A 16186-nucleotide genomic window follows, 5' to 3' on the forward strand; every position below is an offset into this window, starting at 1 on the left:
CAGTTCTCTTATCTGTAACATGGGGTAATGAATTTTTATGGAAATATTCTAAAAAAACTAAACAAGTGACTCTGTAGAGTACCTAGCACAGAGACTGGCATGTGGTAAATATCCTTGACAGTTGCTACCCTTTGCCCAATATTATCCACACAATGTCAGTAACTGAAGTTCCGTTCTGGGCCATGTAACCTTCACCTATATCTTTCATTCTTTAATCAACCAACATTTTTAATGGTTGTTCAATGATTTTACTAAGACTAGGGCACATATGTGAACTTATTTTGTTTTCTTTTTAATCGCTCAGTTGTTTCCAATTATTTTAGACTCCATGGACTGTAACCCGCCAGGCTCCTCTGTCCATGGATTTCTTCAGTCAAGAATACTGGAATAGCTTGCCATTCCTTTACCAGGGAATCTTCCTGACCCAGGGATCAAATCCGAGTTTGCCATATTACAGGCAGATTCTTTACCATCTTGGCCACCATGAAGAAAGAAAGCCCCACATTAATTTATACCTATATGTGTGTGTGTATATATAAATATATATACATATATATATATCACTATTTATAGACGCTATTTCATAATAAAAAATTCTACTAAAAAGAAGTTATATATCTGTATTTTTAAAAAAATTCCCTGAGACCCTTGCCAAAAGCCTCATTTCACCAATATTTATCAATGCACTAGTCTATGAAGAGAGTCTATTTATTATTACATGATAATAGGATCATGGATTCTGCCAAAAATGGCAATCAGCAACTGGCCTGTAGCAGGGCAATTGATAAATCCTTTGAATGACGCACAGATCTCTGAAGAGGGCCTTCTATGTCCACAACACTGTACTGGGGACACAAAGGGAAATGAACCTGAACCTGCACTTGGGAAACAGTCATCCAGTGGAGGAGATGGTCATTTAAATATCTAGACAAGATAAAAGGCAGAAGGGAAAGAAAGAAGCATGTGCTGTTGGAGCAGAAAAAAGCATTTAATTCTAATTGAGGCAATTGGGGATGACTGGAGAATTAACATCAATGTTAATTACAAAATTTTATATGCTATTTTTTTTTCTTGAAAAGTCAACTTGCTTTATTCTTTGAAAAGCAACTTTTGGAATCAAGAAAGGAAAAAATTATTTGACCGCTTAGCATTATCAGGAATTTTACATCTATTTTGGCTGCAAGACAGCTGAATGAGCAAGGTATAATGTTATAATCCTTGCTTCTCAGACAAAGAACTGAGTTCAGAGCCACCGACTAGCTTGCCAAGAGTTGTATAACTTGTAAAGTGGTGAAGGCAGTTCAGAGCCCTAGTCAGCCTGACTCCAAAGGCATCCTCCTTCCATTACACACTGGACGATTCTGACAGTAGAGAGAAGATTCTAGGCTTAGAGAGCCACCTGTGCAAAGGTACAGGGATGGGAAAGCACTCAGCAAGTGTGACAGATACAGAGATCTCCACTGTTCTCATGGGGTCCTGAACCCACCAGCGGGCCCACTTACTGCTTTCTTCTTTCCTTGTCAGCTTCTCTGACTGCAACCTTGTCTCTTCCAGGTTCAGAGTGCATTTCTGCAACATGACATGGGACACCTATCCATATTTAAGAAGTCCAAGTGGAACCGCCTGATGCAAAAATTTGTGATGGGTCATCTCAAGGTACAGAATGTTCCAGGAGTATGATGGGATTCTGAAAGTCATCTCACCAAGTAGTGGTTTCTACACACACTTATCAGCCAAAAATGTTACTATACACCCCACAAGTAAATATAAATATACTGACAATGTAGTGACTATATACATAAATATATATATATATATATATATATATATATATATATATATATATACACATAACATTATAACATATATGCTAAAATTAGAATTTTAAATGTTTAGAAGAAAAGGTTTATTTTTATTTAAGAAGTTCTGCTTTTTTCTCAGCCAATAAACCATTTGGGCCACTCCCTGATACACTATTAAAGAACCACCTCTCAGGAGATATACCCTATAAAGTCATGAATAGGGATATTCTTAGAAGGGGTCTGGACATGTGTTTCTGGGAGGCTAGGGGAATCCAGCAAACCATTCTAGTCCTGGGAGGACTATGTATAAATAAAAGAAAAGAGGCAGAATAGATCAAAGTTTAACAAAAGAGAGAAACCAAGGAAAGTTAGATGACTCTGTTTAAGAGTTGAGGGTTGCAAAACCCAGACTGCTGGAAAAAGCAGGGCAGTTGGCCTTATCCCCCTCACATATGCTCCAGGAGGACAGGCACACTGCCCTATGCACCCCTGAAATGCAGCGCCTAGCAGAATGCCTAACACGCAGTAGGCCTTCCATAAGCATGTGTGGAATGCATGAAGGAATGGATGGAGGAATGGAATGATGGGTGGAAACCTGATAACAGTACAAGGATTGATGACAGCCGGATTCAGCCCTGGCTCTGATAATGCTCACTGTGCAACCCCGAACAAGTCAGATTCCATCTCTGGCTCTCAGAGTTCTCATCTCTAAAATGAGGACTTCAGCTGGATCTCAACTTTTCTCTGATGTTCTAGGATTTGGTGAGAAACCAAATGACAGAATGATCTCTGTTCATTTCCAAGGCAAACCATTCAGTATCACAGTAATCCAAGTCTAGCTAACTCTGCTAGCCTTTGCCCTGCTTCATTTTGTACTCCAGTATCCTTGCCTTGATAACTGCATGAACAGTATGAAAAGGCGAAAAAATATGACATTGAAAGATGAACTCCCAGGTCGATAGGTACCTGCTACAGGAGTGGAGAAATAACTCCAGCAAGACTGAAGAGATGGAACCAAAGTGAAAACAACGCTGAGCTGTGGATGTGACTGGTGGTGGAAGTAAAGTCCAATGCTGTAGAGAGTGATATTGCATAGGAACCTGGAATGTTAGATTGATGAATCATGGTGAATTGGAAGTGGTCAAACAGGAGATGGCAAGAGTGAACATCGACACTGTAGGAATCAGTGAACTAAAATGGACCAGAATGGGCGAATTTAATTCAGGTGACCATTATATCTACTACTGTGGGCAAAAATCCCTTAGAAGAAATGGACTAGCCCTCATAATCAACAAAATAGTCCAAAATGCAGTACTTGGATGCAATTTCAAAAAGGAAAGAATGATCTCTCTTCGTTTTGAAGGCAAACCCTTCAATATCACAGTAATTGAAGGCTATGCCCCAAAGATCAATGCTGAAGAAGCTGAAGTTGAATGGTTCTATGAAGACCTACAAGATGTTCTAGAACTAACACCAAAAAAAGATGTCATTTTCATCATAGGGGACTGGAATGCAAAAGTAGGAAATCAAGAGACACCTGGGGTAACAGGCAACTTTGGCCTTTGAGTATGGAATGAAGCAGGGCAAAGGCCAACAGAATTTTGCCAAGAGAACACACTCATCACAGCAAACACCCTTTTCCAACTTTATCACTCCTGTATATATTCCAAATATTTTAATTTTTATGTGGAAGAAATATACAAATTATTAATATATTTTACATTTCTTTTTTCATTCTGAGGCTTTGAGTCTAGTATGTATTACATACTTACACAGCCTGCCTCAATTTGAGTGGTCACATATTAAGTGCTCAGTGGCCACACATAGATAATGGCTACTATATTAAGCACTGCAGATCTAAAATACATATTAATTGATTTTTGAGAGATGTCAAATATGCAATAAAAACTATGACTATTGCTTATTCTTCTATAAATGATTAATGGAATAGGGGAAGGGAAGAGAAATTTAATATCTCATTATGGCAGCATTCTACATACAGCACCTCATGTCTCCCCAAACAACCCATGCAGGTAAATGTCATTATATTATACTATATTTACTGAAGATGAAATTGAACATCAAAGGGTAGATAATTTTCCCAAACCACACGGAAGCATTTATACATCCAATGGATGCAACTAAGTTGATGTGCTTCCAAATCCTTTTCTCTATTAAAACCTTCAGATTTTTCTCTTCAGAAAGAGGAGAAAAAAAAAAATTCCAAACAACTTAATCAGAGATTATATGAGCTCTGCATCAACTAAAATACATTTATTCTCTTTTATATTTAATGAGACCTTTGAATCTTGAACATGTGATGATCAGAGGCAAGCTCCCATAGGAGATTACTTCAGATCCATGACTCTTTAAAATATTCATTGAAGTAGGAACGCTGGGGCCATTTTTCACCCAGAAATAATTAGTTTTAGATCTGAAGTTTCTTTATTCATAAAATAAGAACTGTACTCTCTGCTCTACCTATTTCATATCTCTTTTTAAAAGGAGGACAATAAAAAGAAAGGTGGAAAACATTTCATTTAAATGGTTTTTAATCTTCTTCATTATCAGGAGTTGTTTTAGCCTGGAATTTGTGTTCCTGGATAAGATCATTGTTTGCTGGTAGGCTTTTAGAGCCTCTAGCCAATAAATCATTCTGTGACCCAGGCACGGGGGACGGCATGTTCCAGGAATCCATATCCTAATTAAACTTTGGAGATGTAGGCAGAAAACTCCGATTGTTACTATTCAGGCGTTAGTCATGTCCGGCTCACTGCGACCCCATGAACACAGCACACCATGCTTCCCTGTCCTTCACCAGTTCATAAAGTTTGCTCAGACTCATGTCCATTGAGTCAGTGATGCCATCCAACCATCTCATCCTCTGTCATCCCCTTTTCCTCCCGCCTTCAATCTTTCCCAAGATTGAAGGGAAACTTCAATCAGCGTCTTTTCCATTGTGTTCGCTCCTCACATCAGGTGGCCAGTATTGGAGCTTCAGTTTCAGCATCAGTCCTTCCAATGAATATTCAGGGTTGATTTTCTTTAGTTTTGGAAAACTCGGATAATGAAAGACATTTCAGGAAAGAAATCTTGCAGCTAATGAATGTTCTCTTCTCCTTAGGGCTTTTCTGCAAAATGGTGGAATAACCAGCACTCCAAACACCATGTCAAAACAAACATCTACCCTAAAGACCCAGATATTGATGTAGGCCCATTTTTTGTTATTGGAGATTTACAACCTGTCAAGGTATGTTTAGAAATCCTAAGCATTATAGAAATGTTTCAGGAAGTGGTTCTTGGAAAGGTCTACACCTTTGTCTTGAGGAGATCAGGCTGGAGATTCTGGCTTCAAGCATGTTTTCAGAGCATCTCTTCTTCTTTTTAAGTCCAGGATATAGATTTGAAATAAGTGAATCTGGTGTTTTAAGAAAAAAAGAAAATGTGGAATGAATGACTCCATGATCTTAAAAGTCACTCAGGCTAAATCACTCATAGAAGGTATGGCAGTACATTCAACAAGTGCTAAATCACGAAACACCTACATATCTATTTACACCAACTAATTCTAGCTGTTGGAAGAAACTAAGCTGTTATTTTTAGTTTAGGTTCATTTTGGTTCATTTACACATGAAACTCAGCTCAAATGCCTCACAATACACGTAGGACCTCGCCTCTAATTCAGACTTCTTAAGCAACAGAAAAAGGACAGCAAACTCCAGGATGTCTCAGCTGTTGACTTTCTTAAACCTCAGCTTAAAAACCAGCGTGTAAGGATTATTACCGAGATTTTTAGAGTGTGCTTTCAACATAGAAGGTATAAGGATAACCACAGAAAGGTATCTTTCCTTGAGAGGAAATAATGGGTCCTGAGAATTAAGTGCTTAGGAGGAGGCTCTGTCTCCTTCTGGAAGAATTTAGAAGCTTTCTAAAAACAAAGGAGAGTAGCTTGGTCAGTTGCTCCATGGACTTTGTGGTGACCAGAATTGTGCAACTTTCTGAAAATAGGTTTTCCCAGTTTTAGAAAACAACCCTTCTTCCAATTAACAACAACAAAAAAAAAGTCTCCTGCCGAGATATAAAGGAAAAAAGAAAGATACCTTAGTAGTAGTCTTCATTCAGTTGTTCTTCACAATGACTCCACAAATAAGTCAGAGCTCTCTGAAGTTTGCGAATTCCTGAAGTGAAGTCGCTCAGTCATGTCTGACTCTTTGAGACCCTATGGACTGTAGCCCACCAGGCTCCTCCACCCATGGGATTTTCCAGGCAAAACTACTGGAGTAGGTTGTCATTTCCTTCTCCAGGGACTGAACCTGGATCTCCCACATTGCAGGCAGACTCTTTACAGTCTGAGCCACCAGGGAATCCCTGTAAACTCCTCGGCTGATCATTAAACTTGTGACATTTTGACTTCTCTCCTCATTCCCTCACAACAATGGAGATTTGTCTCACTGGAGTTCATGAGGCAGCCTGACTCCCCCCAGAAGTGTCTCCTGTATAATTGCATCCAGTTCACATGCTGCCTCTTCACAGAGGATGGAGACATCATCACTTCTCTACCATTCTGGAGACATATCCCTCAAGCCTTAGGTTCTGTATACTTTAATTTCAAAGCAACTGCACAACACATAACTTAAAATCACTTAATCTCTAAAATTCAGTTGTTTTGCAACAAAACTAATTCTGATAAGCCTTAACTGTTTCTGTTCTTCCCATTTTACTGTGTCTTTCTACCACTTTCTTCAAACATTCATTCCTTTAACAAGTATTAATTAAATCCTCTAAGGCCAGGTCCTGTACTCATACTCTGGAAAAGTTAGACTTCTCTTTTGGAGCCATACTCAAAAATCAATCCTTCATCTACTTTTGCCAAATCTCCAAAATTTCCCACCGACTCCCTCTTTCAAGTTTCCTACGTCTTAAATATCCAGAAGCTTGGGAGTAACTGCAAATAACTATCATTACTTTATCACCATGACATTTATTTTTATTTATGATAGTAAGAGAAAGAAGGGTCAAGTCTAATATCCAAAGAACAGAAGAAATATGTAGAAGGGAATGTATCAAAAGAATGGGAAAAGCAAAAAGTTAAGCATGGCTCATGTGTTTTAACTGACTGACATATGGTAAAATTATAAAGGAGATTTGAATTATCATTCATTCATTAATTCCTTCAACTAAACATTTATTAAGTGTTGCTTAGGTAATAAACCATTACGTCTATGCCTCCTCTCAAGATACTTGCTGCCTTTGTGCATTTGGGCACAGACTAAATTAGCTAAGAAGACTCCTAGGAAATGACTCAAATTCCCAGTGGTAAGATTATATATTATCAAGCTTTAAAATGAGTAAATCATAGCATGAGATCCATGATGGAATTAAAGGAGGAAAGGTGTAGCTACTAGAGGTTATGACTATGTGTTTTATAACATAACCATTCAACAAACATCTGTTAAATGGATGAATATATACAAGCAGACTGTGGTTCAAGCAGAATTCTAAGCACATAGGTTGAAGAAGACTTTAAAAACTTATCAGAAATATTTCTCCTCCATCACCATTCCATTCCACACCACAAATATTTAAAATGGCTCCCATGGGAATAATAAGAAATGATCACAATCCCTGAATTCAAATAGGATAAACCATCCCTGCAAGAATTGCCCACATTTAAATAAAGAAAAAGGCACCACAATATTTCCTCCCCCTTCAGTTCTGGTTCTGCAGTGGCTTCAGTTTGACAGTAAATGAACTCTGACCAAGTGGCTCTTTCTATAGAGATTCTACACACACACACACACACACACAACTTTGAGTATAATAACAGAAGTCTATATTGCTCTTATTTTAGTTTATTCTCTCTTCATTCAGTATGGCAAGAAAAAAATCAAATTCATCAACTACGAGAAGCAGCACCTGTACTTCCATGTGGGTGAGTCACGAAGGAGCCACAATCCTTATCTTCCCATTTCCTTGAAGCAAACTTTGTCAAACAAGAAGGCATGACTGAAATCCTCCCACAGAGAGACGATACCATGTCTAGCTGTGCCTCAAAAAAGCAGCGTTTTTTTTTGTTGTTGTTGTTGGAGTCTAATTACTTTACAATATTGTAGTGGTTTTTGCCATACATTGACATGAATCAGCCATGGAGTTACATGTATTCCCCATCCCGATCCCCTCTCCCACCTCCCTCTCCACCCGATTCCTCTGGGTCTTCCCAGTGCACCAGGCCCAAGCACTTGTCTCATGCATCCAGCCTGGGCTGGTGATCTGTTTCACCCTAGATAATACACATGTTTCGATGCTGTTCTTTTATTTCAGACTTACCTGGGTGAAATCTGAAAAGGAAAATAGAAGAGCGATTAGGCATTCTTAATGGGCATCTCATCACTCTGGCTACTATACAGGGAAGGAGATGTTCCAAGAAGGATGGGAGGCAGGATACCAATCAAGGGGTCTGGTATCTCTGACTCTTGTCTGGATAAACTAAATACAATACTTATGAAGAAAAGGATAGTGGTATATGGATAGGGAGGAAAAACAGGAAAAGAATGCTCAAGCACTGACAGTAGGTGCCAGAAAAAGCAGAGTTTCATGAATAAAAGTCAGGACAGAGCCCGATCCTCCAAGATTTTACTTCAAAAGGATGACTCCCAAGTCCTTGAAAAAGACATTTCTGGATCAGGGACAATCCATCCCAGAGGGACAGATTAAGAATTTTATAATTGTAAGTTTTCTAACACATGATTGAAGAAAAAGGAGGTCAAAAGCCTACTGAACAAGCAGTAAGTTCTTTGGACAGTCTTGAACTTTCTCAGGCAGGGACTTTAAAGGTGTCCGGGTCATCCCAGGAGCATGGCCTTGAATTGTTCTTAGAACCTATTTCTAGCATTTGTGTGAGTCTCTTCATGTGTAGGGTGGACAAAATCATCTGTGCTGACAGTTTGCAGACTTGAAAGTTTACAGGTCAAGTGTGAAGCCTAGTAAGGAAGGGGACTCCAGAGCATCTGGCTCAAGGTTGATCAAGGAGAGAGTTGTCAAAGCCCTAAGGGTCTCCATATGACTCCTATGTGCTCCAGACAACTTCACTGGTCCTGAGGGAGGGGCAGGTAAATAACTCTCTGGCCAGACTCAGTATGCCTGCTCTATATCTGCCACCTCAACATATTGTGACACCACCCAATGTGAAGGATCATGAAGGATTGAAGGATTCCAGGGACCTTGAGAAAACTTGAAAGCTCAGAGTAGAAGCCCTTCCAGGATGCCTTCATCAGGATTGACTCAGATCTTCAAAGCTTCCCTAGTCTCCTTAAGGGAGCTTGAACCAAAGTCCTGGTTCAGCCTCAGAGACTCTAAAAGCCCAGCAGCATCCAGAATGTGGTTGTGGATCTCCACCTTGCATCCCTTCTCAGGGGCAATATTCCAGGGGTAGCATGTTAAGGAGATCAACTCCCACTAGCTTCCACAAGAATCATATCAGCTCATTTGTTCACCATATTCTTGTTTTTTTTGGTTTTATTTTCTTCAGTCTGGGCCTCTTTTCTCATGCCGGTATATTTAAACGGGAATTCTATTCTAATGATGTACCGCAGAAGGGACTGGGAGGTGAGTAACCCGATTCCTTCTCTAAAGCTAGATCAGGCTGGTAGAAAAGGGAAAATGTAAATGCTTGGTCCTTTGCAGATGTAGCTTCCTTGAGTACCAGGATATAAGATTTAGCCAGTTTTATTTCCACTATCTTAACTTTCAAGCACTTCTTTCCGCAGGACATTGCCTGGGTCAGCAGCTTTTACATTCGCTATTTCATCACATTTGGCCCTTTCTATGGAATCCTCAGAACCACGGTGCTCATATATTTAGTCAAGTAAGGAAACATTAATATTCGTCTACTCTTATTACCTGGATGGTCCTCTTACCTTTCTTAACTGAGCTATTTATGATTAGCAATGATTAGCAGATTATGACACCAGACTGCATTCTTGTAACTGAAATGTTTCCAAGAAAATGTGGGATAAAACAGCTGAAATAGTTGAATGAGTTTCTTGGAAACTGAATTGGCACAATCTTGCTTTTTTCCCACGTGATTAATTCCCAATTGCAGTATACTAGTACCTCAGCATCTGAGGAGAATTAGTCCCTGGACCCACCTCAGTTACCAAAATCCAGATATTCAAGCTCCATAGTTATTTATCCATATATGTGGTTCCACAACTGTGGATTCAAGCAACCACTAATCTTGTAGTACTGTGTGTTTACTTAAAAATATCCACATTTAAGTGGACCTGCATTTTTCTCAAAAGTCAACTGTATTCTACCTGATCACCAAGTCTTTAAAACTGTAATCCAGCTGGACATCATAATTCTTACCGAAGATAATAGGAGCCAAGTTTTAAAAAGTTATTTTATGACTAGAGATTTTCCCCAAATCAAAACCACTTTATTATTTTTTTTCATTTATTTTTATTAGTTGGAGGCTAATTACTTTAAAATATTGTAGTGGGTTTTGTCATACATTGACATGAATCAGCCATGGATTTACATCCCGCCTCCCTCTCTACCTGATCCCTCTGGGTCTTCCCAGTTCACCAGGTCTGACCACTTGTTTCATGCATCCAACCTGGGCTGGTGATCTGTATCACCCTAGATAATATACATGTTTCGATGCTGTTCTCTTGAAACATCCCACCCTCGCCTTCTCCCACAGAGTCCAAAAGTCTGTTCTGTACATCTATGTCTCTTTTTCTGTTTTACATATAGGGTTATCATTACCATCTTTCTAAATTCCATATATATGTGTTAGTATACTGTAATGGTCTTTATCTTTCTGGCTTACTTCACTCTGTATAATGGGCTCCAGTTTCATCCATCTCATTAGAACTGATTCAAATGAATTCTTGTAATGGCTGAGTAATATTCCGTGGCATATATGTACCACAGCTTCCTTATCCATTCCTCTGCTGATAGGCATCTAGGTTGCTTCCATGTCCTGGCTATTATAAACAGTGCTTCGATGAACATTGGGATGAACGTGTCTCTTTCAGATCTGGTTTCCTCGATGTGTATGCCCAGAAGTGGGATTGCTGGGTCATATGGCAGTTCTATTTCCAGTTTTTTAAGAAATCTCCACACTATTCTCCATAGTGGCTGTACTAGTTTGCATTCCCACCAACAGTGTAAGACGATTCCCTTTCCTCCACACCCTCTCCAGCATTTATTGCTTGTAGACTTTTGGATAGCAGCCATCCTGACTGGCGTGTAATGGTACCTCATTGTGGCTTTGATTTGCATTTCTCTAATAATGAGTGATGTTGAACATCTTTTCATGTGTTTGTTAGCCATCTGTATGTCTTCTTTGGAGAAATGTCTGTTTAGTTCTTTGGCCCATTTTTTGACTGAGTCATTTATTTTTCTGGAATTGAGCTGCAGGAGCTACTTGTATATTTTTGAGATTAATCCTTTGTCTGTTGCTTCGTTTGCTATTATTTTCTCCTAATCTGATGGCTGTCTTTTCACCTTGCTTATAGTTTCCTTTGTTGTGCAAAAGCTTTTAAGTTTCATTAGGTCCCATTTGTTTATTTTTGCTTTTGTTTCTAATATTCTGGAAGGTGGGTCATAGAGGATCCTGCTGTGATTTATGTCTGAGAGTGTTTTGCTTATGTTCTCCTCAAGGAGTTTTATAGTTTCTGGTCTAACATTTAGATCTTTAATCCATTTTAAGTTTATTTTTGTGTATGGTGTTAGAAAGTGTTCTAGTTTCATTCTTTTACAAGTGGTTGACCAGTTTTCCCAGCACCACTTGTTAAAGAGGTTGTCTTTTTTCCATTGTATAGCCTTGCCTCCTTTGTCAAAGATAAGGTGTCCATAGGTTCATGGATTTATCTCTGGGCTTTCTATTCTGTTCCATTGATCTATATTTCTGTCTTTGTGCCAGTACCGTACTGTCTTGATGACTGTGGCTTTGTAGTAGAGTCTGAAGTCAGGCAGGTTGATTCCTCCAGTTCCATTCTTCTTTCTCAAGATTACTTTGGCTATTCGAGGTTTTTTGTATTTCCATACAAATTGTGAAATTATTTGTTCTAGTTCTGTGAAAAATACCGTTGACAGCTTGATAGGGATTGCATTGAATCTATAAATTGCTTTGGGTAGTATAGACATTTTCACAATATTGATTCTTCCAATCCATGAACACGGTGTTTCTCCATCTGTTTGTGTCCTCTTTGATTTCTTTAGTCAGTGTTTTATAGTTTTCTATGTATAGGTCTTTTGTTTCTTTAAGTAGATATACTCCTGAGTATTTTATTCTTTTTGTTGCAATGGTGAATGGTATTGTTTCCTTAATTTCTCTTTCTGTTTTCTCATTGTTAGTGCATAGGAATGCAAGGGATTTCTGTGTGTTAATTTTATATCCTGCAACTTTACTATATTAATTGATTAGCTCTAGTAATTTTCTGGTAGAGTCTTTAGGGTTTTCTATGTAGAGGATCATGTCATCTGCAAACAAAGAGAGTTTCACTTCTTCTTTTCCTATCTGGATTCCTTTTACTTCTTTTTCTGCTCTGATTGCTGTGGCCAACACTTCCAAAACTATGTTGAATAGTAGTGGTGAGAGTGGGCACCCTTGTCTTGTTCCTGATTTTAGGGGAAATGCTTTCAATTTTTCACCATTGAGGGTAATGCTTGCTGTGGGTTTGTCATATATAACTTTAATTATGTTGAGGTATGTTCCTTCTATTCCTGCTTTCTGGAGAGTTTTAATCATAAATGGATGTTGAATTTTGTCAAAGGCTTTTTCTGCATCTATTGAGATAATCATATGGTTTTTATCTTTCAATTTGTTAATGTGATGTATTGCATTGATTGATTTGTGGATATTAAAGAATCCTTGCATTCCTGGGATAAAGCCCACTTGGTCATGGTGTATGATTTTTTCAGCACCACCAAACCAGCTCTTCAACAAATGCTAAAGAATCTTCTCTAGACAGGAAACACAGAGAGGTTGTATAAACGTGAACCCAAAACAACAAAGTAAATGGCAACGGGACCATACCTATCAATAATTACCTTAAATGTAAATGGGCTGAATGCCCCAACCCAAAGACAAAGACTGGCTGAATGGATACAAAAACAAGACCCCTATATATGCTGTCTAGAAGAGACCCACCTCAAAACAAGAGACACATACAGACTAAAAGTGAAGGGCTAGAAAAAAATATTTCACGCAAATGGAGACCAAAAGAAAGCAGGAGTCGCAATACTCATATCAGATGAAATAGACTTTCAAATAAAGGCTGTGAAAATAGACAAAGAAGGACACTACATAATGGTCAAAGGATCAATCCAAGAAGAAGATATAACAATTATAAATATATATGCACCCAACATAGGAGTACCGCAATATGTAAGGCAAATGCTAACAAGTATGAAAGGGGAAATTAATAGTAACACAATAATAGTGGGAGACTTTAATATCCCACTCACAACTATGGATAGATCAACTAAACAGAAAATTAACAAGGAAACACAAACTTTAAATGACACAATGGACCAGCTAGACCTCGTTGACATCTATAGGATGTTTCACCCCAAAACAATCAACTTCACCTTTTTCTCAAGTGCACACGGAACCTTCTCCAGAATAGATCACATCCTGGGCCATAAATCTGGTCTTGGTAAATTCAAAAAAATTGAAATCATTCCAGTCATCTTTTCTGACCACAGTACAGTAAGATTAGATCTCAATTACAGGAAAAAAAAATTATTAAAAATTCAAACATATGGAGGATAAACAACATGCTTCTGAATAACCAACAAATCATAGAAGAAATCAAAAAAGAAATCAAAATATGCATCAAAATGAATGAAAATGAAAACACAACAACCCATAACCTATGGGACACTGTAAAAGCAGTGCTAAGGGGAAGATTCATAGTATTACAGGCCTACCTCAAGAAACAAGAAACAAGTCAAATAAATAACCTAACTCTACACCTAAAGTAACTAGAGAAGGAAGAAGTGAAGAACCCCAGGGTTAGTAGAAGGAAAGAAATCTTAAAAATTAGGGCAGAAATAAATGCAAAAGAAACTAAAGAGACCATAGCAAAAATCAACAAAGCTAAAAGCTAGTTTTTTGAAAAAATAAACAAAATTAACAAATCATTAACAAGACTCATTAAGAAACAAAGGGAGAAGAACCAAATTAACAAAATTAGAAACAAAAATGGAGAGATCACAACAGACAACACTGAAATACAAAGGATCATAAGAGACTACTACCAGCAGCTCTATGCCAGTAAAATGGACAACTTGGAAGAAATGGACAAGTTCTTAGAAAAGTATAACTTTCCGAAACTGAACCAGGAAGAAAGAGAAGATCTTAATAGACCCATCACAAGCAAGGAAATCTAAACTATAATCAGAAATCTTCCAGCAAACAAAAGCCCAGGACCAGATGGCTTCACAGCTGAATTCTACCAAAAATTTAGAGAGGAGCTAACACCTATCTTAGTCAAACTCTTCCAGAAAATTGCAGAAGAAGGTAAACTTCCAAACACATTCTATGAGGCCACCATCACCCTAATTCCAAAACCAGACAAAGATGCCACAAAGAAAGAAAACTACAGGCCAATATCACTGATGAACGTAGATGCAAAAATCCTTACCAAAATTCTAGCAAACAGAATCCAACAACATATTAAAAAAATCAAAAGCACTTTAAACTGAATCACCTGTTCATCTCGCGATGCACCCCTCCCTCATCACTCGCGTCACTGCTCATAGCAGCGGCGGCGGCTCCTCTGCGTCAGGCGGTCTGCTGACGGCTCACAGTGGGCCTCCCTGCTGGCTCAGACAGCAACGCGCCCGCCTGCATTCTGGGAGACCCGGGTTCCATCCCTGAGTCGGGAGGATCCCCCAGAGAAGAAAACGGCAATACTTGTCCCCTGGAGAAGGAAATACTGTATTCTCGCTTGGAAAATTCCATGCATGGAGGAGCTGGTGGGCCACAGGCCATTGGTCACAAACAGACATGGCTGAGTGACTTCACTTAATTTACATGCAGTATCTTATTTGATGTAATAAACAATGCACTACTAGGCAATGTAGATAGTATCAATTTCATTTTTCTGGTAAGAGAACTAAAGTTCTGAGAAATGAAATCACTTCAGTTCAGTTCAGTTTAGTCGCTCAGTCGTGTCTGAATCTTTGTGACCCCGTGAATTGCAGCACGCCAGGCCTCCCTGTCCATCACCAACTCCCGGAGTTTACTCAAACTCATGTCCATCGTGTCAGTGATGCCATCCAGCCATCTGATCCTCTGTCGTCCCCTTCTCCTCCTACCCCCAATCCCTCCCAGCGTCAGGGTCTTTTCCAATGAGTTAACTCTTCGCACCAGGTGGCCAAAGTATTGGAGTTTCAGCTTCAGCGTCAGTCTTTCCAATGAACACCCAGGACTGATCTCCTTTAGGATGGACTAGTTGGATCTCCTTGCAGTCCAAGGGACTCTCAAGGGTCTTCTCCAACACCATAGTTCAAAAGCATCAATTTTTCGGCACTCAGCTTTCTTCACAGTCCAACTCTCACATCCATACAGGACCAATGGAAAAACTATAGCCTTGACCAGATGGACCTTTGTTGGCAAAGTAACGTCTCTGTTTTTTAATATGCTATCTAGGTTGGTCATAACTTTCCTTCCAAGAAGTAAACGTCTTTTAATTTCATGGCTGTAGTTACCATCTGCAGTGATTTTGGAGCCTAGAAAAATAAAGTCTGACACTGTTTCCCCTGTCTCCCCATCTATTTCCCATGAGGTGATGGGACCAGATGCCATGGTCTTAGTTTTCTGAATGTTAAGCTTTAAGCCAACTTTTTCACTCTCCTCTTTCACTTTCATCAACAGGCTTTTTAGTTCCTCTTCACTCTCTGCCATAAGGGTGGTGTCGTCTGCATATCTGAGGTATTGATATTTCTCCCAGCAGTCTTGACTCCAGCTTATGCTTCTTCCAGCCCAGCGTTTCTCATAATGTATTCTGCATATAAGTTAAATAAGTAGGGTGACAATATACAGACTTGATGTAAGCCTTTTCCTATTTGGAACCAGTCTGTTGTTCCATGTCCAGTTCTAACTGTTGCTTCCTGACCTGCATACAGGTTTCTCAAGAGACAGGTCAGGTGGCCTGGTATTCCCATCTCTTTCAGAATATTCCACAGTTTATTGTGATCCACACAGTCGAAGGCTTTGGCATAGTCAATAAAGCAGAAATAGATGTTTTTCTGGAACTCTCTTGCTTTTTTGATGATCCGGCAGATGTTGGCAATTTGATCTCTGGTTCCTCTGCCTTTTCTAAAACCAGCTTGAACATCTGGAAGTTCACGGTTCACGTATAGCT

General features: G+C 39.0%; 1 protein-coding gene across 1 annotated transcript in view; it reads left to right on the plus strand.

The window, feature by feature from the left end:
- Positions 1 to 16186, plus strand: part of LOC133069142 (fatty acid desaturase 2-like protein FADS2B) — a 45432-nt gene that overhangs the window by 23064 nt on the left and 6182 nt on the right. Inside the window, exons 4-8 of the mRNA XM_061160362.1 lie at positions 1555 to 1656; positions 4927 to 5052; positions 7674 to 7734; positions 9331 to 9407; positions 9569 to 9666. Of these exons, the coding sequence (XP_061016345.1) occupies positions 1555 to 1656; positions 4927 to 5052; positions 7674 to 7734; positions 9331 to 9407; positions 9569 to 9666 (464 nt within the window). The remainder of the gene's footprint in view (positions 1 to 1554; positions 1657 to 4926; positions 5053 to 7673; positions 7735 to 9330; positions 9408 to 9568; positions 9667 to 16186) is intronic.

This window comes from Dama dama, chromosome 1 (assembly GCF_033118175.1).
Source record: "Dama dama isolate Ldn47 chromosome 1, ASM3311817v1, whole genome shotgun sequence".
Taxonomy (NCBI): domain Eukaryota; kingdom Metazoa; phylum Chordata; class Mammalia; order Artiodactyla; family Cervidae; genus Dama; species Dama dama.